Source organism: Callithrix jacchus, chromosome 10 (genome assembly GCF_049354715.1).
Source record: "Callithrix jacchus isolate 240 chromosome 10, calJac240_pri, whole genome shotgun sequence".
Taxonomy (NCBI): Eukaryota; Metazoa; Chordata; class Mammalia; order Primates; family Cebidae; genus Callithrix; species Callithrix jacchus.
In genome coordinates, this window is record NC_133511.1 from 24,374,598 (window position 1) to 24,401,764 (window position 27,167).

Below are 27,167 nucleotides of genomic sequence, written 5' to 3' on the forward strand. Positions count from 1 at the left end.
TTTTGTTTGGTACATCATATATTAAAAAACAGTCCATCTCATCCCCATCATCTATCTCTAAGATGTACCCGAACCATTTACACATTAGGTAAACAATGGCAAGGCATAAGGGTAGTGGACATTCCATAGTCTCCTCTGATAAGCCACTTCCTTTTACTGTCAAAAAGTAATTCTACATTGTAAATGTTTCTCTTCCTATAATTCAAACTTACTTCTTTCTGGAGGAGTTGGTCATTCAATAAATACCATCATTCATTTGAAGTCTTGAATGAATGACTCAATGAATCTTCTACAATTAAGTCTTTACTTACTATGTTTCAATACCTATTATAAATTCTTCCTTAGGACTTCCAAATCTCCTTGTGGTTTTCATCTTAAGAAACCATCAATTATCTGCAAGAATTAAAAAAATTCTTGTTTTCATTTCAATGACAAAAAATATCAGCATAATGCTGTCCATCTGCTTGTTACTATAAGATTCTGGTATTGCATTTATGACTGTTGATAATCACATTATTGCCAAAAACATGACGTCAGTTTTCAAAATTTAATAAAGATGAGCTGATTCAGAAGGAGGTGATGTAAGCAAGTGGGTAAGAAGAGCATGGGTTCCAGAGAAAGACTGCTTAGTTTAGTGCCACCCACTTGGAAGCTTTGTGATAAATTAATCTCTCTGTGCCTTAATTTCTTCATCTATATGGTGGGGCTGGTAACAGTACCTCCATCATAGATTTGCTTTTGTATGATTTTGTTTTTAATTTAATGTGTGAGCATTAAATTTTAAAAAAAAAGCAGCATTTACAACTGTCTGCCTAATTGCTTGCACTCAGTAAATGTTTATTATAAGTGTTACAAAACTGATACAGTCACACCATATGGGGATCAAAGGCCTTATGAATTAAGGTTAGTTCAAGTAAGCAGGACAGCAAAGTGTGGTATCACCAGGCACAACATGGATAGGAATAACATGTAGGAGTAACATACTCGTAACCTTACCCTAGCAATTACTGTCAGAGTCATGTTTAGAAAGCAAGCTTCAGCTAAACCACATCATCTAAAGCATCATTAATGGAATGCAAACTTTTCTTTTTTTTCTTCTGTTGCCCAGGCTGAGGTGCAGTGGTGTGATCTCTGCTCACTGCTACCTCCACCTCCTGGGTTCAAGTGATTATTCTGCCTCAGCCTCTTGAGTAGCTGGGACTATAGGTGCACACCACCAGGCCTGGCTAATTTTTGTATTTTCAGTAGAGACGGGGTCTCACCATATTGGACAGGCTGGTCTTAAAGACTTTTTTTGATTTTTCATTTTATTCAAAATATTTCAAACAACTGTTTGTGTTTAATAACATGTGAACTCCATAAGTAAAAGGAGTTTATACCTAGGAGTACCTATGTAAATAAACATCTTTTTGCCCATACATTATTTGAGTTTCAGAAACACCTGGCTATACTGTCATAGCTTCTTTTACTTTTTTGCTCAGTTCTTTTACAGATAAAAGCCAATTAGTGCCAGGGGCAGTGGCTCCAGCTCTTTCAGAGGCCAAGGTGGGCAGATTGCCTGAGCCCACAAGTTAGAGACCAGCGTGGCAAAACCCCACATCTACAAAAAATACAACAATTATCTGGCCTTGGTGTCGCACGCCTATAGGCCCAGTTACTGGGAGACTTAGGTGCAAGGATCACCTGAGCCTGGGGAGGTTGAGGCTGCAGTAAGCTGTGATCACGCCACTGCACACCAGCCTGGGCAACAGAGCAAGACCCTGTCTCAGAAAAAAAAAAGCCAATTAATTAATCATCTTTAAAGATTTATAGTCTTGGCAAGAATGTGGCAACTAACACACTGACATATAAACCAGTGGGGAAAAAGGAAGCCTAACTACTCACCACACAGAATGAGGATTAGACCTCACTCACTGGGCAACCTCTTTACAAGAAGGCAGGCAAAACTTAGCATGAATAGAAATAATAAATGTGAATAACCCATATATACTCTTGGAGTTCGACAGAAGAAAAAGCATGGAGATCTTTCATTCCTTTTTTTGGTGCACAGACATTTACTGGAATTAAAATCAGATTTACCACTACCATTTCTTGAAAAACATCAAAAGGCTTCATGGATATATGGTTACACTGCAGTGAGGAAGTTAAAATTTTTCCTCTTAATTTTATAGTGTGCTTATATTACCTATATAAGGAAAACGGAATTATTTTATACTGTTCTAAAATTGAACAAACTCTGACTGCACAAGGCTCAGCTATTAACCATGTTTCCTAATCTGTACAACAGAGAAGGGATATCTCCTGGTTTTGCTTAAGACTGACTCTTTAGGGCTCCATAAAATGTCTGGCACAAGAGCAAATGCTCATGAACTGATGGCTGAATGAGTAAGAATATAGCATTTTGCTGCTTGGTGATACAAACCTCAATGACAACTGCATATATATAAGACAAAGGAATTACATAAAATCATGTAAATCATTCTTAATAAAACAATGGCAAATGAATTTCTATTTCATAAGCATAATGAAAAGTACAGAGCTCAACTTCAAGGATTTATCAAGGAATATAATATTTGAGGGTCATTTCCCCTAATTGTGTTAACTGCTCAATACATGTTTTAAATATCACAGTTTTCTAACAGAATGTAAACTCTTTGAAGGCAGGGTGTTTTTTGTCAGTTTTGTTCACTGAGGTATTCCCAGAGCGTAAATCAATGCTTAACATGTAAAAGGGGTGCGGTAAGTTTTTGTTGAATGAATGAATGGAATATTCCTTAAGATGGTGTATATGTAGTGGAGATACCAAATATTAGGTTGAAGTACTTTTGACCTATCCTATTCTCTTTAAATTATAAACCAGCTATTTCCCTTTAGATAAAAGTATTTGCAAATTTAAAAAAATAATAAAAGCAATTTTGGGTAGATATGCACTTTTATTCTGGTTTTATTAATATCAATTACAAACATAATTGGTTTATTTGAATAAAGTAATCTGAAGATAGTAGAGAGACAGTACTATAAATTTCAAAGGCTATTACAACAAAGTAGTCTTACACAGGCTGAGAAAATACAACTAGAAAGCATATCTAAGTAAACAACTTCCACTACTGTATTTATATTGAGTATTTGATAGCCCAAAATATATAATTTATGAATACAGCCAAGAACACACATATAAAATAAAATGATGGCTGCTGTTTCTAAAATACCTAAGAATAAACACAGGTTTGTATTTTACTAACTAGTAACAACACATCCTACTAAGTGAAAAGGTAATACTCACTTGATTAGTGCCAAGAAAAAAAAAGTATTTACCATTGGCTTTTAAAGACTTTTCTCAACTAAATATAGTTGAGAATGATACAGATTTAAATCCATTCCTTTTCTCATAGTAGACATCCTTCAATTATTTAGAACAAGTGGAAGGGAGAGGAACTCCAGATAATTTATAACATGCGTAGGAGGCACAGATCCACTAAGCATTAATTTTCAACACTGAATGAAGCTTCTGCAATGGTAAATATTAATAGCATGCAGAACACAGTGGAGGAAGCCCACAACAGAAATAAAATTAAATAATATCTAATCATAACTGCAATCCTAACAGTTAATTGTTTTAAAAAGTTGTTTAGAGTACTGGTCTGTTGTTTGTGAAACTGAGTTTTCCTCCTCTTTTATTTCATTTGTTTTTTTAACATTACAAAGATATAATTTTCCATAGAAAAATACTGCTGTACTACTTTAACACTAAGAGCACACATCCAGGTATCTATCTACATGACACTTAACACTTGAAATATTAGATCTGAATTTTAGTTCTTACTCTCTGATAGTATTATGAAAAAGAGGGGGAGGGAAGCAGGATAACCACTTTTTGAAGACTGGGAAGCAGAACTGAAGAGTCTGTAGAGAGTATATGCTAGAGGTAAGATAGACAGGACTGTCCTCATTTGGTGTTTTAATTGGCTTTCCTTGGGTTCTTAGAAATCAAGCCTAGAAACTTAAGCTATGAAATACTATTACGGTCTTTGATGACTGCAGCCAAGAATCCTCTGTGTGAGTTGGTAGGGAAGTAGACAATGAGTTGTCTCACTGGTTAGGATCTAACAAATCCTGGAAATTAAAATTTCCATATTCTTCGAACAGCCCCTTGGTTTTGATGCATATGAAATTTATTCCTGTGTCTCCATCTTCATTACCACTGCTTTATTGCACCTTCCATCTAGCTTGCTGCAAGAAGCCTCTAAGTGCTCTTTGTGCTTCCAGACTTACCCTTTCTATTCTCCACATTACAGCCACTGACTGTTCTAAAATTTAAGACTAACCATGGAACTGCCTGGCAAAATCCTTTCATGACTAGAATAAAGTTCAAACTCCTTAGTACATCACCTGACCTCTTGTTTATGTCTCCAGTCTCATTTCTTACTACTTCCCACTCTCCCTCTTCACCCTTTATTTCAAACCCTAAGCTCAAGCTATCTAAAACCATCTATAACACATTTCACCACAATATCTGGGACAAGAGCTGTTGCAAATAAACGATGTTTCTGGAGTTTCGATATCTTAAGTCTAAAAGAAAACAATGAATGAAAAAAATCTCAATCTCACTGTATTATCTTCTAGTCCTCTTTATCTAACTGTAGGTTATGGCCCATTAGTGGGTTTTACAATTAATTTTAGCAAGTTGTGACCACCTTTTTAAACACCACAAGTGGGAGCTAAAGAGATAACGTGTAAGAAACAAAGACGTAAACTGTTCTGGTGAAGAGGACCCAGGGGCAGCGAGAGGGGACTAGGGACAAAAGGTGAATGGGGAGATGGTTCAGGTTAGAAGAATGGGTGCACATGAGGGGCATTTGGAGAATGCCAGTTGGGGGAGGGAGATTGGCTGAGCCTGCAGTACACTATATACGTGAAGTAATAACGGGGATGTGTTATGCCCCATACCAGGTGTTGGCCTACATCAATGGGGCCACAACAAGCAAACGTGGAGTACCCCTGGTCTACTCTATGCCCTCCTGGAATGTGTCCCTGTGGTTACAGGGTCTCCAGGAGAAAGACTCTGGCCCCTACAGCTGTTCTGTGAATGTGGAAGACAAAGAAGGCACCAGTAGGGGCCACAACATCAAAATCTTAGAACTCAATGTACTGGGTGAGTGAGAAGCACAGACTTCCGGACCCCTCCCCACTCCCACCGGGAGGTCTGGCAGGTCTCTCTCCTAAATGGCTGAGGGAAAGAGTTAGGGGAGGGACAAATGGAGCGACAGAAGGGTGTGGGGAAGAGGGAGAGGATCAGTGGGTCTCCTGGTGTGGTTTTAATCAGTCTCCCCTTCCCCAGTTCCTCCAGCTCCTCCATCCTGTTGTCTCCTGGGTGTGCCCCGTATGGGGACCAACGTGACCCTGAGCTGCCAGTCCCCGTGGAGTAAGCCCGCCGCCCAATACCAGTGGGATCGGCAGCTCCCATCCTTCCAGACTTTCTTTGCATCAGTGCTTGGTGAGGGCATTTCTGGCAACAGCCAAGACTGTGGCTTGGGAAGAAGAAAGATGAGAGGTACCACAGGGACTGGGGCAAAAAGGGAAGCCGACGCTGACAAGTACTGGGAAGGAGAAGGAGAATGTGGGGGAATGGGGGACAGGGAAAGATGCCCTGCCAGGGCAGGTATTGTGTTAGGTGCCCTCACATGTGTATACTGTTATGAAAGAGGCTCTACTGCTGGAGTGTCTGCCTTCAACTAGAACAGAACATAGCAGAGTATATTACATGTAGTTAAGTATAATGTCATTATGTGGATTTACAAAGCACTTTGAATAGTGCATGGCACATAGTAAATGTTGTTATAATCATTGTTTTGTGAAATTTGTTTCAGTTATACATATATGTTACGTGACTACTAGGTCCTACGGTAAAATATCTCTCTGCTTCCTGTGAGTTGTGGCCAAAAATGATGTACTGCTTTGGTTTTTCTTTCCAGTATACAAATTAAGAAATGAGATATATAATGGCTATTTGCACAACTGCAATTCAACGCCATGAAAAAGTTGTTACTCATCACAACATGTAAGTGACCTAGAATTGTTATGTCCACTATAAGGTCATCCCTAAACTACTGGCTCCACCCTTTTATGTGGTTATGACACCATGTAGGCATTATTTACAGCTCTTATATCACTCTTTCACACATGTCATGCACTACTGGCAAATTATTCTTCAATTAAAAAGCATGATTTTTTAAATAGCTGAACACTTAAAGATTTTTTAAACTATGCCACTGTTTGGATGCTTCCAGTTTTGCATTCTTGGGTAAATACCTCTCACCATATTTACAGTTTGCACTATTCTAGGTTATGCTGCCTCTGAGCTTTTACACAAATTACTCATCTACTTTGGAGTCCACCTTCACCTTCAGGATCCACCTTTTGAAAGCCTCAGATGTATGTGCTCCTGTAGCACCATGAGTATAACATTAACATGACACACAAGATCTTGTCCACAATATTGTAATTGGGTCTTTAGCAATCTGACTCCTTTATTAGAAGGTGGACATCTTGAAGGTAATGTTATACTGCCGTATTTCTCAGACGTACTTCAGTAGGCACTCAAATATTTGTTGATGAATAACGAAAAAAATTAAGACTTTATTTCAGACCTTAGTATTTAAAGAAATCTTGTGATGAATCTGTCAGTTGAGTCTGATGACAGGGAATGAGCAAAGTATCGAAATCCCCCTCAGATGCCTGAACTTTAGCCAAGAGTTAAGCTCCACACTTTTTCCCTGTAACCTTTCCCTGTTTCCCTCTGGCTTTCTAATGGCCATGGAATTCAAGAGCCCGGCACCACTACAACAGCCAAGAAAGATATCAAAAAGATGTGAGTTCTAAAGCAGCAGTCTTTAACCAGGGTAACTTCCTTTAACAATTGATGGGGGGAACCTGAAACCTTAGGAATTCCTGTCATTCCCCCTCCTCTGTATATTGTTTAAGATATCAATCCTGGCCCCTGAATTTAGAATAACCAAAGCAATAAAGGCTAGTGATATTGTTTCTTTTAAATGTAACTTGAATATTTACTAAACACCAAAAATTTCAAGAGACCCACAAATAATAATTTTATGTGTATTTTTCAGATTAAGTTTGTTATTCAGTACATTTTATCGCCAATTCTCATCATATTCATCTCATACTACACTTAACCTTTTAAATTTCCAAACACTTGATGAAAATTTTTAAAAATCTTTGAGAGGATATATTTATTTCAAACTCTTTTGAGAGTACACAAGCAAAAAGTTTGAACACCCATTATTCAAAAGCTGTTTGGGCCAACGAAACAGTCACTAGCCACAGGTGGCTATTTAAATGTAAATTAGATAAAATTAAAAATTCAATTTTGCAGTCATGCTAGCCACATTTCAAGTCCTCAATAGCCACCTGTGGCTAGTAATGCCATACTGGACAGTGCAAAGTCATAACACTTCTATCATCACAGTAAGTTCTATTGGACAGGGCATCCTAGTTGAACCTACAATATGCACTGTTTGCCCCAGTGAGCTGAAGTTATAATACTTTTATTCCTGGCACCACCTCCAGGAATGGCAGGCCATTCTTCCTGACTTTTATCAAGGTTCCTCCTCCACAGGAGTAGTGACAGAAAGGTCAAGAAGGAACTTTGAGCTCCCCCTAGAGGTTTGAGTAGGTGGCCATGAGAATCTTTTTACAAAGATGAATTTAATACTGTGAATAACCTTGATACCGTTCAATACGGTAGCCACTAGCCACATATGGGTATTTATAACTTAAAACTAAATTAGTCAAATATAATTTAAAATTATGTTTCTCAAGCACATTTCAAGGGCTGAACAGCCAAATGAGACCAGTGGCTATCACACTGAACTGAGGTAGACAGAGAACATTTCCGTCATCACAAAATTTTATGGAACAATACTGTTTGCACTACATGCGTTCTAAATTATTTTCTTTTACATATCCTCTTAACGAAGTAGCCTGAATATTAACTTCACCCTTCAGTGTATTTCCAAAAATGCCAGAAAATAAACCCAGAAACCTACTCATTCACAGTTTTAACATGTGTTTGTTAGCTCCTTTCCTTCTAAAACTGAAAACCTAAATATAAGTGTATGATTGGTAGTAAAAGATGGTCTATTCTTTGAAGCCTCTGTCAAATTCACAAACCAACAAGCAAACTGGAAGGCACAAGATTTCAGGTAACATCAGGATGGTAACAACAGAGATTAAATATATAAAAAATAACAGAAACAAATCTAAATCTCTCTTATGAACTATGTGAGTGGCTTATCTTATTTCTTAGAAATCTTTCAATGAGAAGGTAGAAGAAATGTCTTATCTGCAAACACCAAAGAGAAGTCCTCAGAGATGGGCAGAGTCTGTTAAAATGCTTATCAGGGACAATGGTATCTTTTTGCTCCAAGTTAGTTATCTTTGCCCTGCTTGTTCTTACAAACAAGTAATTGCAATTGCTAAAATGAAAGACCAAATACACTATACAGTGACTTTCCTGTTAAAGTACAAAATTTGTTCCAAAGAGAATGACAATTACTGATGAATAAATCTAAGCAATGTCCCTAGAAAACTAATCATTTTGTTTGCTGGGCAGAGGACTCTTTTTAATTTTTATGTATTTATTTATTTAGTGACAGAGTCTCACTCTGTCACTCAGCCTGAAGTTCAGCGGCACAATCTCGGCTCATTGCAACCTCCACCTCCCAGGTTCAAGCAATCCTTCCACTTCAGCCTCCTGAGGAGCTGTAACTACAAGTGTGAGCCAACATGCCTGGCTCATTTTTTGTATTTTTGGTAGAGACAGGGTTCCATCATGTTGACCAAGTTGGTCTCCAACTCCTGAGCTCAGGCCATCTGCCCGCCTCAGCCTCCCAAAGCGCTGGGATTACAGGCATGAGCCACCATGCCCGGCCTCTTTTACCATTTTCAAATTTGTGTGATGAGCAACCAGCACTGATTCAGAAAAGGCAAATCTTTTAGGTCACATACAATCACCTTGCATTTCATCTTGAGGCAGAGCTAGAAGTACACATCTGTTTCAAAGACATAAAGCCAACTCTCAAGAGGCAAATTTTTGGAGAACACCCAAAAATATGGGACTTGAGAATGAGTTTTGCAGTGCATCAGATTAACTGACTCAAGTGTGAATGTAGCATCTGGCTCAGAGGGAATGCTTTCATGAATTCCAAGTCTAGATAGGTCCTTCAACTACTACAGCGTGGACGGTGATGAGATTGTTCCCTCCTGTGAAGTCATCACACTTACAGTCTGCTTTAGGCAAACAACACTTAATCAAGTACCACCTTCCATTCCATCCCTTGTGTTGTCTTGTCCAGTTTTTTAACTTATTGATGTATGTATACAAGCCTCAGGTGGATTTTAGGCTCTTGGACTACAGGAATTGTATATAACACTTCTTTTACTTCTTTTTCTCTTCCTTTTTTTTTTAAAGCTACATTTCTTTAATTCATCCTAACATCTAACACCTAGCAGACAGCCCTCCACATAGTAAGCACTCAAGTATTTAGTGACTGGAGATATGAAGGCCTATAAGAAAATCATACAATCACTAGACAAACAACTACCTAAATTTGTGTATATAACTCCACAATTAGTCTGGAATTGTTAGCAGACAAATTTTCTTCTGGCAAACAAACAAAAATGCAACAAAATTTCAGGATAAACAATCTATGTAGCAAGGTAGTGTCAAACACATCCATTTTACCCAAACCATAGAACAAATACCATACCAGTAACATGACAGACATCAAAATGAAACTTTGCAGCAATAAACAAATGTTTATATCTGACTGTAAATTATAATCTTGTGTGCTCAGAAACATGTTCACTTAGTATTAAAAAGTAGGATGTTAGTCTCAAAATCCAAGAGTTAAATTTCTAATTCAATTTCAATATTTATAATTTTAACTCTTTCGCTGTATAGCTAAGAGGACCAAGGCACAGTCCAGAGAAGGTAAGTGATATGCTTTAAGATTATTCAGGACGGTGGTCAGAAAAGGGTGCCTTAAGACTCAATTTTCGGATCCTTTATACAATGTGAGGAAAGCTGCTAATCAGAAATTATCTGACTAAAGGAAGGTTTACATGGAAAAATTAAAGTTACTATATATCTCTTCCTTTTAAAGTTAGAAGAAATTTATTGGGTTTTCATAGAATTCTTTTTTTTTTTTTTTAAGAGACCAGATCTCACAATGTTGCCCAAGCTGGAGTACAGTGGCTATTTACAGGTGCTATGAACGTGGCACACTGCAGCCTCGAATTCATGAGCTCAGGCAATCCTCCCATCTCACTCTCTAAAGTAGCTGAGATAACAGGAAAAGTGCTACCATACCCGGCTCATAATTGAACTTCTGACAGGAATTACAAATATATTAGACCAGAAATGTAATTGATTCACACATATTCCTTTTCTGTGAGCCTCTGACATTGAGTTCACTTGTACCATAGTCTGCAGAAGAAGTTTCTCCTTTTTCCACATCTTACTACTTGCTTCTATTTTGTAAAATCTAAAGTTTCTTTTTCTATTTCTCATCAACACAATAAAGTGAAAGAGATTTTTGAACTCTTGTTTTAAATCTGCATTTCTAAAATTAGGATCTAATGACTTGTTTTCACAGATTTGAGATTCTCTGAGGTTTTAAGACAGTAGTTTTATTTTCATAAGCATAATCTGAGTTACTTGAACATCCACCTCATAATTGTGTAGGAATATGATTTCAGTGACATTTGATTCTGTGCTGAAGATTACATTCACACATTCACACTAAGTCTCCTTAAATGCAGCATTCTTCAGACTGGGTTCCAAAGTCTGATTTTGCACTAAAGTTTGAATAATACTGATGCAGATTTTTATATTTTCCAAAATTCTCTTTTTAGACTTTACTTGGTGAATTAAATAAGGTCGGATGTGGTGGTTCTCACCTATAATCCCAGCACTTTGGGAGGCCAAGGTAGGAGGATCACTTAAGCCCAGAAGTTTGAGACCAGCCTAGGCAACACAGGGAGAACCTGTTTCTAAAAAAAGGAAAAATAAAAAATTTAAAATTGGCTGGGCGTGGTAGTGAATGCCTGTAGTCCTAGCTACTAAGGAGGATGAGGCAGGAGGATCACTCAGGTCCAGGAGTTCAAGGTTCCAGTGAGCTATGATCACGCTACTGCAGTCCAGCTTGGGCAACAGAGCAAAATCCTGTCTACATTAAAAATAAACATAAAACAAACAAATAAATAAATAAATGTGCGTCTACTATATACTAATAAAGCAGTGAATAAAAGAGACCAGAACCAGTCCTGAGAGAGCTTATCATTCTGGCAGGAAAACTCAACATTACTAATGAAAACGTCTGGGTTCCTTGACTAAAATCACATAAAAAGTAGAGCACTTTAAAACACAAATCAGTTATCTGCCCTCCATGTTAACAGCTACTGTGTATCAGAGAGCCCATACTTATCTTCATATTCTCAAAATATCCTAAGAGTTTGAGGTCAAGTTTGTTTTACCTGTCTGGAGACAGATAAACTGATCCTCTTTTAAAAATTATTCAAAGAAATTAAATCTCCCTTCTTTGCTTTAAGCTTTCCTTCTCATAACTGGACAATGAAGCAACCCAAGTAGATACTCTCTGGTTGCAAAACAATTTTATAGAGAGATTTAAATTCACTGAGGTTTTGACAACACACTTTTTCTGTGTGTTTGGAAAGTTTCTATAGACGAAACCAATCAAGCTAAAACAGTTAAAAATGCCTGAAGTGCACTTCTAAACTCAAGAAGAGGTCATGGATAGATGCTAACCAAGATGGTGCAAAAACTCTCCCAGAAATTTAACCTTGGCTGGGCGCGGGCTCACGCCTGTAATCCTAGTGCTTTGGGAGACTGAGGCAGGACAGCTTGAGACAGCGGGGAGTTTAAACCAGCCTGAGCAACATAGAATACCCTGTCTCTACAAAGATTCTTTTTAAATGAGCAAGGTGTGGTAGGGCATGCTTGTAGTCCTAGTCCTAGCTACTGGGGAGGATTGTTTGAGTCCAGGAGTCCTTCAGCTTGGGCAAGAGGAGAGTCTGAGTCCAGGAGCACTTCAGCTTGGGCAAGAGAGGGAGATCCAGTCTCTAAATATAGATAAATAAAAATTAAAATGTAATCTTAGTAACTTTGAATAGAACAACAGATGAGATTCAGAAAAGAGTAGCTTTGTCCTATTAGCTACGACTTTAATGTCCTTGTTAAAAAAAAGAGAGAGCTTAAGAAGTCCCAAAGATACCTGCCATCAAATAAATAAATTTAAATTTGTAATGGAGTAATTAATGAGTGGCAAATTCCTTGAACAATAGTATCTGCATAGTTTTCAAGTATCTTAGTTTCTGGGCCAAGTTTTCTAAGCAACATCACCAAAGGAATGTTGGAGACCTGGAGAACTTTGGTGCAATTTCCCTCCTTTAGCTTACTCTAACTCAAGATTTCTCCTTTTGGACTTTACTATTGTTCTTTAGTATGATCTTTCTTACTTATGATTGTTATTAGTGGTTTTTACCAATCCCCCCCGAGTTTCCCAGAAAAAGTGCCAGCTGTATCAGAAAAGAAGTGTACAGATAATAGGACTAAGTAGTATGAGTAGTTCAGTGAAAACTGGGAGAATCCTACCACAATCTTTTTAGCAGCCACTATCATGAGGAAACAAACTTAACTAAAATACAACTCCTTATCTGCCAATAATACAAATATGAACCCCTAAAGTCAGTAGTAGTAGCAAAATCATAACCTGGCTGTGTTAAGATTTCTAGCCCAAATTAAGCCTCTGCATTTAAACATGCAGGTACACAAGGATGGCCAGATGCACACTGAGAGCTCTACTTGTCACATCTGGCACAGTAACTGAAGCAGGAAAAAACTGACTTTGCTGAAGGAGCTTCTTCCTCGGAAACAGCAGGGCCTCAAGCCTATCTCACTGGAGGCATCGACAACCCAAATTCCACACCAACTCTTGGCCAAGCTAACTTTCATGGTGTCCACTAACTCCACGATAACAATACACAATCTGGCTACAATCAAGCCTTTCCAATTCTCCAAAGCATCTCTAGTCTTACTCGTCCTTCGAAGCTCAAGATAGAAGCAAAGCGACTGACACAAAGGCCAGTCGTCCCAAGGAGCATTTTGCATGGCTCTGCTACGGCCACTTATTAAATATTCCTAAACTGGGGGCTCAATGTCCCCCTCTTCTGCCCTTCCTCAATCCCGCCCCGGCCGGTAAGCCTCTGCCTGGGAGCCCCTCCGCCTGGAACAAAGCGAGGGGCCCCGGCGGTGGGGGCAAGAGGCGCTAGCGGCAAGGGGAGTGCCGCACCGCGCACAATGAGAAACTACCAACTTCAGAGCGTAGGAACATCCTCAATTGGCAAGAAAGAGGGGCGGCGGCAGGCACGCCCAACTTCAAACTCAGGAAACCTACGGGCTGGCGGCCATCTGGGAAAAAGCCCTTCCCAGGGAGAGAAGAAAAAGGCAGAGATGCGAGTCGCCCACCGGGCCCCGGAGGGGAGCCCTGCTCTCAGACCGGCCCCCGCCCCCGAGGCCCGCTTCCCCGCCTTCTCTCTGCCTCTGGTTCGCTGCCCCAGGCCGGGCGGCCGGTTACCTTGATGCGCTCCCGGCACTGGGACGGGGTCCGCTCGTAGCCCAGCTCGGCCAGGGCCCGGGACACGCGCTCGTACATGGCTGGCCCGGGGGCCTTGCTGCCGAACACCGTGCCGGCTCCCTCCAGCTGCTGGTACCGCGCCTCCACCAGCCGCTCGTTGCCCCACACTGCGATGAGCGCGTTCGTCTCGGCTGGCGTCCACGACATGCCCCGGCAGGCGGCGGCGGCGGCTGCCGCAGCCCCGCCACTGCCGCCACCAGGGGAGAAGGAGACCGAGGACGAGGCGGCGCTGCGGCCCCCCAGCCCCAGCCCAAGACCCCCGGACGCCGCTGCCCCCGAGCCCGCCGCACTGCCCGGCCCGAGCGGGGAGGCACCCCGAGGCGTGGAAGGGTCGGACAGCGATGGATTTCCGTCGCTCAAGCCACCAGGAGAAGCCGGGGAGAGCACCTCCATCTTCGGGATTTTTAGCGGCGAGTTGGCGGGCAGCTCCGAGCCACAGGGCGCAGCCATCTTCCAAGCCGCCGCCGCTGCACCGCCCGGAAGTGACGCGCCCGCGCATCCGGCCACCGCCGTCTCCGGGGCTGCCCTCGGGCCTGACTCGCCCGAGGGCGGACGGCTTCGGGTCTCTGCAGCTGTGGATGTGGCTGCTGGGCGGAGGTCATCTGATCCCCTGGGCCTTTCTCCGCGAGCCCTCCCACGCCGCCCGCTCCTCTCCCTGGGCGAGGGGCGGGAACGGTGCACGCCGAAGCCCCGAGCTGAGGAGAAGGGTGGGGGCATGAGGGCGCTAGAGTGAGGAACAGATTGGAGCCTTCCCACTTCCTCTCCAATCTCAGCCCCCGGCGGGAGGGGTGAGGCCCGCGAGGGGGCCCGGAGTTAAGGAGGAATTGACCATTTATTTCTCTCTCCTGTCTCCCCCGCCTCTGCCCGTCTTCCCTCTAAGCCGGCCTCTAGGTGTAGAGGCTGACGTCCAGGGTGGAGACCAGGGAAGCCTCCGTAGGTGTATCCGGGAAGCCACCAAGGCTGAAAGGAGAGCGGTTCTGAGGGGGGGCTTTAAAAAGCAGTTATGGGCCAGGATAGAGTTCCTACGCTGAAGCTTTTCAAGAAACCCAATCTCATTAATTGAAGAACAGCAACTGTTTAATTCCAGTTATAAACTATTGTTTTCCAGTTAGTCTGGGTAGGTGTGACCGTTTGTGGAATAGTCTTCATTGCGTTGGTACAGTTGTACCAATTGAACATGTAAAAACTCCTGAGCCCAGCAGAAAAGTTACTTTACAATACCATTCTCCATTCTCACTGCTTTGGAAGTTGCATCGTTTTCCCGGTTTTTCATACCGGGACAATTATGACAGCTCTGTGCTCCGGTATGAATTAGTGCATTAGCTACTCCTGAACGTTCCTTAAAGTGCTGGAACTTAACAGTAGCACGCCACATCCAGTACACATCTGTACGGTATTTCCCTATTCTCCAAAGCTGAAAATCTTAATTGTATATCTTGGATCATTAACTTAAAAACCTCAGCGGATTTTTTTTTTTTCAAAACAGACTTGTAACTGAGGATGCTGACCAATGAGTTCGAATAAACTATGCGATAGTTTTTGAAATAACAAATGTATGTTAGTTTTTTTAAGCTGAGGTCACCTACGTTTGGGGGGGTGTGCTTTTTTAAATTACCGTTTTATTTCAATTGATTTTTTTTAGGGGGGAACAGGTGGCATTTGGTTACATAAATAAGGTTTCTAGTGGTGATGTCTGAGATTTTGGTGCAACCATCACCCGAACAGTGTATACTGTACCAAATGTGTAGTCTTTTATCCCTTCACTATCCCCCCGCCTTGCTTTTCCCCCTGAGCCTGCGAGTCCCCGAAGTCCAATGTATCATTCTTACTGAGATAAGCTACATTTTTAACTCTGCGACTCACTGGAGAGAATGACTGTGGTTTTCTTTGGTTGTTACTGAAAAGCTAAAGGATTAAGCAGTAGGGATAAAGTAGAAGAGGAGATAATTGTCTTTGTATGTCATGTGAAAATGCCACCATAGTTTATAAGCTAACAGTAAGAAGCCTAAGGAAGTTCCCGAAGTTATGATATCCTCTTCCCTTTTGTGTTGATATTCACTCGGAGTGGCTGGCAAAATATTAAAGATATATTGGGGAAAGTAATAGATTAGTCTCAAACCTTTTGGAACGCCAAAAGATTTTATTGGGGCAGGCCGAAGGCCCATTAAGTTGGGATGATAAGAAGCTTTTCCTAGTTTAAGTCTGTTTACCCTACATCCCGTTGTCTCTAACTGTTTACTCGTGTAAACTTTGTGCTGGATGGCCCTATTGGGGAGATCAAAAGGGAATTACCTGTTAATAGTGTTTATTCTGGGCCTGGAACCTAAAGCTTTTATCATTCGTAAAACCACTCTTTTAACCATCTTAGTTATCCACAAGCGTGTTGACTTAGAACCTCTGTTATGAATAAATGTGTGGATGGACAGAGGGTCTTGGTCAATTGGTTGCATTTCACCCTCAGAAAGGAGCCAGCAGCCATCCCTGGCCCACTTGTATCACTGTAATGGTGTGAGTGAATTCATTCATTCCTTGTAAGTCAGGGTCTGCAGGCCATACTTGCGCAGGTGATGACCAATGGCTCACTTTTTTCCAAAAAAAGATGCAGTCTAGCACCTCAGTTAAGAATATGGACTCTAAAGTCAGACTGCCTGGCTTCAAATTCCATTTCTGTGACCTCAGCAAAGTTACTTAACGAAGCTCTCAGTGTCTTGTTTTCTTCATCTGTAAAATGAGATGACATCACAGCATTGTTGAGAGAACTGATTTAATACAGGAAAAGTCCTTAGAATGGTGCCTGGTTCACAGTAAACATTGTGTGAAGACTCTAGTAGAATCTCAAACATCTGTTAAAGCAAAATTAACTCTTAATCAGCCCAGTGATAAATTTTTTTAATGTCATAAGGTATTTAGTGTGGCGTCAGAGATGCCAAAGATTTGTGTGTATGTGCCTGTGTGTGTGTGTGTGTGAGAGAGAGAGAGAGAGAGTCTCACTCTGTCACCCAGGCTGGAGTGCAGTGGTGTGATCTCAGCTCACTGCAACCTCTGCTCCCAGGCTCAAGTGATTCTCCCACCTCAGTCTTTCAGTTAGCTGGGACCACAGGTGTGTGCCACCTCACCTGGCCAATTGATGTATTTTTTTGTAGAGAGGAAGTTTTACCATGTTGCCTAGACTGATCTCAAACTCCTGGGCTCAAGTGATCCTCCCACTTCAGCCTTTCAGAGAGCTAGAATTACAGGCATGAGCCACTGCACCCAGCTCTCCAAAGAGTTTTAAAATTACCACTTTAGGGCTGGGCGCGGTGGCTCACGCCTGTAATCCCAGCACTTTGGGAGTCCAAGGCGGGTGGATCACGAGGTCAAGAGATTGAGACCATCCTGGTCAAAATGATGAAACCCAGTCTCTACTAAAAATACAAAATATTAGCTAGGCACGGTGGCACATGCCTGTAATCCCAGCTACTCAGGAGGCTGAGGCAGGAGAATTGCCTGAACCCAGGAGGCAGAGGCTGCAGTGAGCTGAGATCGCATCATTGCACTCCAGCCTGGGTAACAAGAGCGAAACTCCGTCTCAAAAAAAAAAATTACCACTTTAACCTCTCATCCCACAAGCCTGAAAATAAAAACCCTCCTCCTATTATCATGGGATCCTTGGGATGTCGCTTTGCCAGCCAGAACCCTCCTTGGCTGGTGGTGCCTTTGCCCAAGTTTTGCGCAGACCCACTAGGCTCCTTCCACCCACTTTCAGCCTGGCAGGCTGCACTCAAGTCATGCTACCAGCCCAGATGCCATGCCTGCCAAGGGTGAACCAGGTGCAGAGTGACAAGGGATGCATGAGTGAGAGAACGTTTGGTCTGCCCACTACACACAGCCAGGCACATCAGCTATGGAAGGGTGGGCAGCTCCAGGTGCCAGCATGGGCACTGGCTCCCTGCGAGGCTGCGGCTGGACCAGGTGTACTGCACATGGCTGCTACTGCTGCCACCAGGGAATGTGGTGGCTCCCAGAAACTTGGAGACACCAGGAACTGCAGAGCCCCAAAGAGGGTATCACAGCCCTGGCTCAGGGAGCTCCTATATCTGGGCTCCTCAAAGAGCCACAGCTCTTCTGTCCTCTCTTCTCCTCATCATGCACAATGTGGAGAGTGAGATGCATGTTTCAGCCTTATTTGTGTTATATCTCTTTCAGTACCACTATTCAGCAGGTCCCAAGTTCTTGTTCTTCCAGGAAGAATGAGGTATGCAGACAACTGGAGGGTGAGAAAGGGAAAGAGGTGCTTTAATGAGTGACAGTACAGCCCTCAGGAGACCCAAAGTGGATAGCTCCTTTTTATAGGCAGGTTGTCCCAATGAGTGCAGCTGTCAGCAGAGAGAACTGGAGTGGGTAGCTCCTATCTGCCGGCAAGTCATCCCGTTATCTGCCTGAGTCTAGCTGAGTCGGGGTTTTTATGGGCTTCAGAGGGGATAAAGTGCCTGCTGATTGTTTCATGGGTAGCCATAGGGTGGCCCCGAAAAAGCATTGTAACTTCTCACTCGGGTCCACAGAACTGGCAGCCCAGCCCCAGGCTACAGGTTGTCCCTGGCTTGAAGGTGGGGGCTTCATCAAGACCTACCCCTTTCTGCCCAGGAGACTACCTCCTGCTGCTGTCAACCTGCTGTCCACAGCACCCATGGCACTCAGGCTGTTTGTGCTGAGGGGTACCTGCAGACCCACACTGAGCTGCACTCAGCCTCCCTCCCATGTTTGTTGGTGTCCAAAGTCCAGAGGGGCCTGAGGCAATAGGGGTCTGGTGTGTCAGTGCTGCCCTGAGTGCGAGCACACCTGGGCAGGTTGCGACAGGACCGAGGCTCACCTCAACTTGGCTCCGAGATTGGATTGGCCTGGGGAGTGGGGAGAGGCCAGACAGTGGGAGCAGGCATTTCTCTTTTTTCTTTCTTAACAAGATTCGTCCACTTTAATGCATAAAACCCTTTTAAATCAGTGTCAACCAGGAAAATTCATGTCAGAAAAAATGGAATGAGAGCAAATATTCTATATTCAGAACATCTGAGAAAACATTTTTGACTGTTACAAAAGTTTATTTAACAAAAAGTCTAATAGGAAAATGTACATGACCTAATTTTTACATCATAGTGAAACAGGCCCTATAGAGAGAGGATATGGGTTTCTCCGCTGAACAGTCATTATTTATACTCGTTCCAAGGCTTCTAACATGATGATACTATTTCCTCGTATTACCACCATTCCAATATTGTTCTGTTGTCCGCTAGTCGCCATCTCCACACATTCATCTAACACAAGATTCATAAAGGGATCAAATCCCCTCACTGTTCGTTGGACATGTCTGCCACCATTTAATTTCAATGATAACTTCTTGTCCATAAATTTTTTCAACTCAAGAGGGTGAGCTTTGCTCATGATGGCTACTCTGTGGGCACACAGAGGCCTTGGAATTTCTCAGCCTGCAGGGGCAGGGGCTTCCCAGGTACTTGAGAGTACAGAGATGCCCTAATCTGTGGCCGTGGCTGGGTGGCTCCCTGTGCCTGGGAGGGTGGTGCTCCTGCCCTGCCATCTCAGAAGGCGGCGCCTGTTCCTGGCTAGCTCTATGGAGCACACAGCCTGGCTGCAACTGGCGTCTTGCAGTAGCCACTCCAGACAGGGCATTGCTGCTATCACTATTGCCTAATTTTGGGTGATTCTCAAATCAACCCTGAATCATACAGGAAGACTTCCTCAATAACATGACATGATTGAGAAGTCGCCCTTCCCACAAACTTCCGTTTCTAATTATTTCTGTATTATACCTTCTCCACCTCATTCCCATACCCATCAGTCTACGTAATGATAAAAAGCTGTAACAAAAATGAAATTTCCAGCAACATCCTAAAGTTAAAACTAAGCCAATACCATAAAAGCTATTAATACATATTGCATACTATATAGGCACTGCTAAATAAGCAGCCAGGATCACATATTTGTCATATTGGCATGACTAATCCTGGATTTTGGTGGATGTGTGTGTGGTGCAAGGTGCCTGTTCAAGACGTCATAGTCCAGTCAATTTATGGAATGCCTACTGTGTTTGAAGTAGTGTGGTATGCCTAAATGTCTCAAAAATAATATAATGTGCAAAAGAATAAGACAGTACATATTAATCTTCTATCTGTAAACTGTCATCCGCTCCCTTTAGTTGTATCATCCTTCATTCTTTTCCTCCACAGTCTGTGTCAAGTCAACTTTCCTGTGTCTTCCCTGAGGTGACACTGGTCAGAAGTCCTCTATCTAGTACCTGCTCACACAACCTGGCACCTCACATTCCTGTTTTCAGTTTGTTTGTTTTTTTTTTTTGAGACGGAGTTTCGCTCTTGTTACCCAGGCTGGAGTGCAATGGTGCAATCTCGGCTCACCGCAACCTCCGCCTCCTGGGTTCAGGCAATTCTCCTGCCTCAGCCTCCTGAGTAGCTGGGATTACAGGCACGTGCCACCATGCCCAGCTAATTTTTTGTATTTTTAGTAGAGATGGGGTTTCACCATGTTGACCAGGATGGTCTCGATCTCTTGACCTCGTGATCCACCCGCCTCGGCCTCCCAAAGTGCTGGGATTACAGGTGTGAGCCACCGCGCCTGGCCCCTGTTTTCAGTTTTAAAAGCTTCGTTAATTCTGTTGCATGCTCTAGCCCTAATGTTTTATGAGTCAGTGTGTTTGTTTTGTTATCTTATTTCCTTCACATTCCACATCAAGTCCTATTACCTCTGTCTCTGAAATATTTCCTAAATCTGACCACTTCTCAACCCTAGTCTAAGCCTCCACCCCGTCTTTATTCAATAACTGGACTTCCTGCTTATACATTTGCTGCCTACACAGTAGCCAAAGTGAACTTAGTTTTTAAAACTTTTTCCTTGTGAAGTATGCATATAGAGGAGTACATAAAATATATGTATAATTATATGCATTATTATAAAGCAAATACCACATAAGCACCATCCAGATCAAGAAATAGAAGATTTCCAAAACTCTAGAGATCTTGCCCCACTCACCCCTTCCCAGTATTACCCTCATCTCCCTTGTCAACATAACCACACTCCTGACTTTCTTTATAGTTTTATGATTTTATTATGCATTGCTAAACACTAAAGTTTTCTCCAGTTTTGAACTTTTTATAAATGAAATTATGTAATATGCATTGTGTCTGATTAATTGAATATTATTTTTTAAAATTAAGGTTCAGGCCAGGCATGGTGGCTCACCCCTGTAATCCCAGCACTTTGGGAGGCCAAGAGAGGCAGATTACCTGAGGTCAGGAGTTTGATACAACTTGGCCAACATGGTGAAAACACGTCTCTACTAAAAACACAAAAATTAGCCGAGTGTGGTGGTGGGCACCTGTAATTCCAGCTACTCAGGAGGCTGAGGCAGGAGAATTGCTTGAACCTGGGTCATGAAGGTTGTAGTGAGCCGAGAACACACAATTGCACCCCAGACTGGGCAACAAGAGCAAAATTCCGTCTCAAAAAAAAAATTAAGGTTTATATATGTTGTATGAGGCTGTAGCTAATTCTTTTTTTTTTTTCTGTAAAATGCTCTTTTGTGGCTATGCCACCTTTTTTTCTTTTGAGATGGTATCTCATTCTATCACCCAAGCTGGAGTGTAGTGGCACAGTCACGAGTCACTGCAGCCTCAACCTTCTTGGCCTCAAGTGATCTTCCCAGCTCAGCCTCCCAAGTAGCTGGGACCACAGGTGTGCACCACCACACCTGCCTAATATTTAAAATTTTTGTAGAGGCAGGATTTTACTACATTGCCTAGGCTGGTCTCAAACTCTTGGGCTCAAGCAATCCTCACACCACCACTTCCCAAAGTACTGGGATTACAGGTGTGAACCACTGTGTCCAGCCCAATATATCACATTTTATTTATCCATTCTACTGTAGAATTTTTGAGTTGTCTCAAAAATTTGTATTTTTTGGTATATTATGAATAACGCTGCTATTTGAACATTCTTATACACATCTCCCAGGTCATATGTCCAAGTATTTCTATAGCTCCCTCCCTTTCTCCCTCCTTCCCTCCTTTCCTCCCTCCTTTCCTTCCTTCCATGTGAATACAAAATTATTCCAACTCCATTTATTGAAAAGACTATCCTTTCCTTCTCTTTTTTGTAATGTCATCTTTGACGTAAACCACGTGTCTGTATATGCATGGGTCTGTTTCTGAGCTCTTTCTTCTATTACATTGGTCTGTTTGTCTATCCATTTTTCTATTTGTGTTGCTTGTGATAATATCACACTGCCTTAATTACTGTGAGTTTATAATAAGTCTTTTGTCAAGTACAGGAAGTCCCTCCTTCTCACCCTCTTGCTTTTTCTCCTCCTCCTCCTCCAAGAGTAGCTTGCTATTTTTAACACTTTGCATTCTCATATACATTTTAGAATTAGTTTGTCGTGTTCTACAGAAAAAACTGTGGTTATATTGAATGGTATTGCATTGAATCTATTGGGAAATTTGAGAACTGACATCTTTACAGTAATCACCCTTAGAGTCCTTGGAAATGGAAAAAACCTTCACTTATTTAGTCTTTAGTCTCTCAGTAAAATTATATAATTTACTTCATAAAGGTCTTACACATTTTTGTTCAATTTATTCCTAAGTAGTTGATTTTTAAATATGTTTTTATCAGTGGTATCACTTTTAAATTTTCTTTTTTTTTTTCTTTTTTCTTTTTCTTTTACAGAGTCTCACTCTGTCACCAGGTTGGAGTGCGGTGGCGCGATTTCAGCTCATTGCAACCTCCACCTCCCAGGTTCAAGTGGTTCTTCTGCCTCAGCCTCCCAAGTAGCTGGGACTACAAGCATGCGCCACCATACCCATCTAATTTTTTTATTTTTAGTAGAAATGGGTTTTCACCATGTTGTCCAGGATGGTCTCGATTTCTTGACCTCGTGATCCGCTCGTCTCAGCCTCCCAAAGTGCTAGGATTACAGGCATGAGCCTGTATTTTTTTTCTTTTGAAACAAGGTCTTGCCCTGTCACCCAGGCTGTAGTGCAGTGGTGTGAACATGGCTCACTGCAGCCTCAACCCTCGGTACTCAAACAAACCTCCTGCCTGAACCTCCCAAGTAGCTGGGTCTGCAGGCATGCACCAACACATCTGTCTAATTTCTAATTGTTTTTGCTGGTATAAAAATACTAATTGATTCTCTCATTTTTCTATCCACTAATCCTGGTGAAGCAATTGATTAAAGTTGTAAATCATTGCACATTGTTCTCTTTTTAAAAATCTGAGCCTAGTGAGACCCCGTCTCTACAAAAAGTTTTTTTTTTTTTTTTTAATTAGCTGGGCGTGGTGGTGCACATCTGTGTTGCAGCTACTCGGGAGGCTGAGGTGGAAGGATTGCTTGAGACTTGGAGATGGAAGCTGCTGTGTGCCATAATCGAGCCACTACACTCCAGCTTGGGTGACAGAGCAAGACCTTGTTAAAACAAAAATCACCACCATCACCCACGAATGGCTTTCCCTTGGAATGATATAAGCAAAACTCTGCCATGACTATGGTGGTTTTAAAACATGTCTGCACACTGTTTGACATTCTTCCAGGATGTCTGTGTTTCCTCCCCTTAAATGTGGTTGTGTCTTGGTGACTACCTTGATAAACCAAATGCAACAGAAGTGACACTGTGACTTTCAAGGCTAGATTTGAAAATATCCTGCAGCTGCTGGCAGTTTCTCTTGAGATACTTGCTTGGAGATATTTCATCCACCATGTAAGAAGTTAGGCTATCCTAAGTGCACATCGAGAGACAACAAAGAGAACAAGAGAGATAGCCAATGAGCCAGAAGTATTCCAGCCTCCAATTGTCTTTCTGCCTACTCCAGGCTCCAGACTTGTGAATGAAGAAGTGTTGAGATGATCCCAGCCCCAGCCACCATCTCATGTCAACCACGGGAGAGATCCTAAGGAAGCACTGCCTAGCTGGCCCCAGATTCATAAGCAAAATGAATTATTGTTGTATGTTCTAACCCACTAAAATCTTGGGTATTTGTATGTAGCAATAGATATTTGGAACAACAATCTGCAAGGCCCTTTTGACCCTGAGCTTAGCCTACTGTGCAAACTTTATCTACCACCTGAGATATGCTCCAGAACACTGACCTCATCTGTCCCATCAAACAACTCAAGTTTATTTCTGTTTTGGAGCATGTGGGGTTGTCACATCTCCTTATCTTAGAACACTCTTAGCTCTTCCAGTGACAATTGCCTTCCTATAATTCATCTCCTCAAATGTCACCTCTCCAGAGAGGCCTGTTACCATTTTGTCAACAGCACTTATTTTCAGAAAACATTTGTTTATGTATATTAATTTTCTTATGTATTTATTGTCTGCATTTTCTTTCTAGAATGTAAGCTGTTTTTGAAGCTGAGGACCTTGTCTGTTTTGTTCACTTTCAATAGATTCAGCACTTAGAAGAATGCCAGGCAGGCTTTCCCCACCAACCAAGATGGAATAACAGGGAAAAGACATACCCTTCTATTTTCAATAATCAGAAACCCAGACAAAGTACATGAAACGCTGGTTTTCAAGACATGGGATATCAGACACTCAAGGACAGTAAACATGGAGATGGGAAACAAACAAGGTGAGTACGACGACTGCCCAACATTACAGCTGGAAAGAGTTTCCAAACCATGGCAGAGAAGGGGGGATCCTCAGAAGTTCTGTGGTCTCCTGAGTTGAGGAGACAAAGTTGAAATTCTGGAGTGGCCGAGGCAGCTAGAGTTCATAGAGCAGAGTACCAGAGAGAAAACAGATGCACAGAGAGAACCTCAGACATCTGCAAAAGATCTCCCTCAGCTCTTCAGCTGTGCATGTATCAGTACATGCGTGTGACAAAGCATCCCAAGGCCAAGGCCAGGGGAAGAATCACCTGAAAGTATGAAGAGAATACTTGGAGCACATACAAACCAGGAATAATTTCTGTTCTCACCAGCCAAACTGGAAGACCCCATAGATAAGGGGCATTAGGTAGAGCAGGGATCCCCAATCTCCAGGGCCACTGCCCAGTAGTGTCCACGGCCTTTAGGAAATGGGTCACACAGCAGGAGGTGAGCGACAGGCTAGCCATCCATCCATATTTATAGCCACTCCCCATCACTCGCATTACCGCCTAAACTCTGCCTCCTGTCAGATCAGCAGCAGCATTAGATTCTCATAGGAGCACCAACCTTACTGTGAACTGCGCATGCAAGGGATCTAGGTTGCTCGCTCTTTATGAGAGTCTAATGCCTGATGATCTACGGTGAAGCTGAGGCAATGTTGCTAGGAGATAGCTAGTTTGTTGCTGGGGGGTGGCTGCAAATATAGATTAACATTAGCAGAGAGGGTTGACTGCACAGAGACCGTAATAAAACAGTTGCCTGAAGACTCATATCAAAGCTCTATCAGTGAGTGGAAAGTGACAATTAAGCAGCATCCGGTGGCAGACTTTATAGTGGCAAGTGAGTCGATGTATTTCAATTGCACAGCTGTATCTGGTAGCAGGTTTGAAGTCAGAATCTGACACTTAATTTAGTCTGCGTGTAGCCTGCCCATTATTTTATTTACCACTTCTGTCCGTGAGTTTTTCCTGCACTGTCTGTCACAGTTTTGGTAAGCCCGCAAGCTAACCCTAGGTAAATGAGTGAAAAGCAAACATCACTGCAGAGCTTCTTTGAAAAGCAAGAGAGACCCTATGACAAAGAGCAGAAGTCTCTAAGACTGCCAACAAAAAGAAAGCTGCACTTAAAAGAAAATACCAGGCTGGGCGTAGTGGCTCATGCCTGTAATCCCAGCACTTTGGGAGGCTGAAGTGGGTGGATCACTTGAGGCCATGAGTTCAATATCAGCCTGGCCAACATGATGAAACCCATGTTTCTAAATACAATAAGCTGGGCAGGGTGGTGCATGCCTGTAATCCCAGCTACTTGGGAGGCTGAGGCAGGAGAATCACTTGAACCCAGGAGGTGGAGGTTGCAGTGAGCTGAGATCATGCCACTGCACTCCAGTCTGGGCAACAGAGTAAGACTTTGTCTCAGAAAGAGAGAGAGAGAGAGAGAGAAAGAAAGAAAATAAAAGAAAATGCCAAAGGTACTACCTAAATTATTGGGTTAATTGCAACAGGTGATTCACATTCTCCAAGCCCACTTTGTATAACATGTGATGACCCCCTATTCAAAGAAGCCATGAAAACTTCAAAACTGCTTCACCACCTGGAGACTAAGCACCCTGCATTAAAAGACAAGTCTTTGGAGTTTTTCAAAAGAAAAAACATGGACGTGGAGAAAAGAAGCAATTATTGAAGGCCTCCACTTCATTAAATGTGTCTGTACTGACAGCATCGTTCTTAGTGGCTAACCACGTCACTAAAGCTAAAAAGCCCTTTAGTATTGGTGAAGAGTTCATCCTCCCAGCTGCTAAGGACACTTATTGTGAACTTCTAGGAGAGGCTGCAGTTCAAAAGGTGGCACGTGTTCCTCCTTCAGTTAACCCCATAACTAGACAAATTGATGAAATAGCAGAGGATATTGAGGCACAATTGTTAGGATAAATGAGTTGCCATGCTACACAATCCTTAAAAGGGTTTTGCCCCAAAAATAGACTTGTACATAAATGGTCAATGATTTTCAACAAACGGTGCAAAGGCAATTCAGTGCAGAAAAAATAACCTTTTCAACAAATGGTGCAGGAACAATTGGATATCCATAAAATGAACTCGGATCCACCCTTTGGCCCATACAAAGGGTGCAAAATACGTATAGGTCCTCGACCTAAATGTCAAACCTAAAACTCTAAAATTTATCAGAAAAAAATGGGATAAAATCTTTGTGGTCTTGGATTAGGCGAAGATATTTTCTTGTGTGTTGGTGGGTAAAGAAACCTTTAATGAGGGTTCAAGATGTAGGAGGAAGACCTTGCAGAGAGCCAGCGCTCAGGTCCAGCCTCCTCATGTGTACACGGCTCTGTAAACGTTCTCCAGTCGGTGCTGCTGTTTTGAGTCTTATCTCCTCTGTGCTTCTCACAAGTGTCATTATCAGCAGGCAGCTCCTGGCAGCACAAGGGACCATTTGTCTTGCTTAGCAAGGGCAGAATGCAGTTGGAATGGAAAAGGTAATGGCAAGGCATTCCAATAACAGTCTCCTTCTCCTCAAACACACGGGACACTGTGTGTCTCAGCCTGAGAGCTCCTGATTGTCCTGGGGAGGTTCCCAACCACCGTCTTGGCAGCTGGTGGAGGCCGATGGTGATTCCAATCTACTCCCAAGTCTTCCAAGTCCATCCTATTGAAAAGTGATTTTGTGAGCTCCAGCAGCATGTTGGTTAGGGTCTCCTGCTTGGGGTTCAACAGCTTGCAGTCATGTTCCTTGAAATCGGATGCTATGGCTGCTCCACTCTCTGACAT

General features: G+C 42.4%; 1 protein-coding gene and 2 pseudogenes across 6 annotated transcripts in view; all 3 read right to left on the reverse strand.

Moving 5' to 3' along the window:
• Window positions 1–14,207, reverse strand: part of MSANTD2 (Myb/SANT DNA binding domain containing 2) — a 34,549-nt gene extending 20,342 nt beyond the window's left edge. For all 6 annotated transcript variants that reach the window (XR_013523123.1, XR_013523122.1, XR_013523121.1 and 3 more), the window contains exon 1: window positions 13,674–14,207. Coding sequence is in view for 3 of the 6 variants with exons in the window: in XM_002754549.6 (XP_002754595.3) it covers window positions 13,674–14,183 (510 nt within the window). In the remaining 3 variants the exon portion in view is untranslated. The remainder of the gene's footprint in view (window positions 1–13,673) is intronic.
• Window positions 14,208–18,917: 4,710 nt separating this feature from the next.
• Window positions 18,918–19,148, reverse strand: LOC108593946 (small nuclear ribonucleoprotein G pseudogene; annotated as a pseudogene).
• Window positions 19,149–26,612: 7,464 nt separating this feature from the next.
• On the reverse strand, window positions 26,613–27,167 carry LOC100402388 (E3 ubiquitin-protein ligase RNF181 pseudogene; annotated as a pseudogene).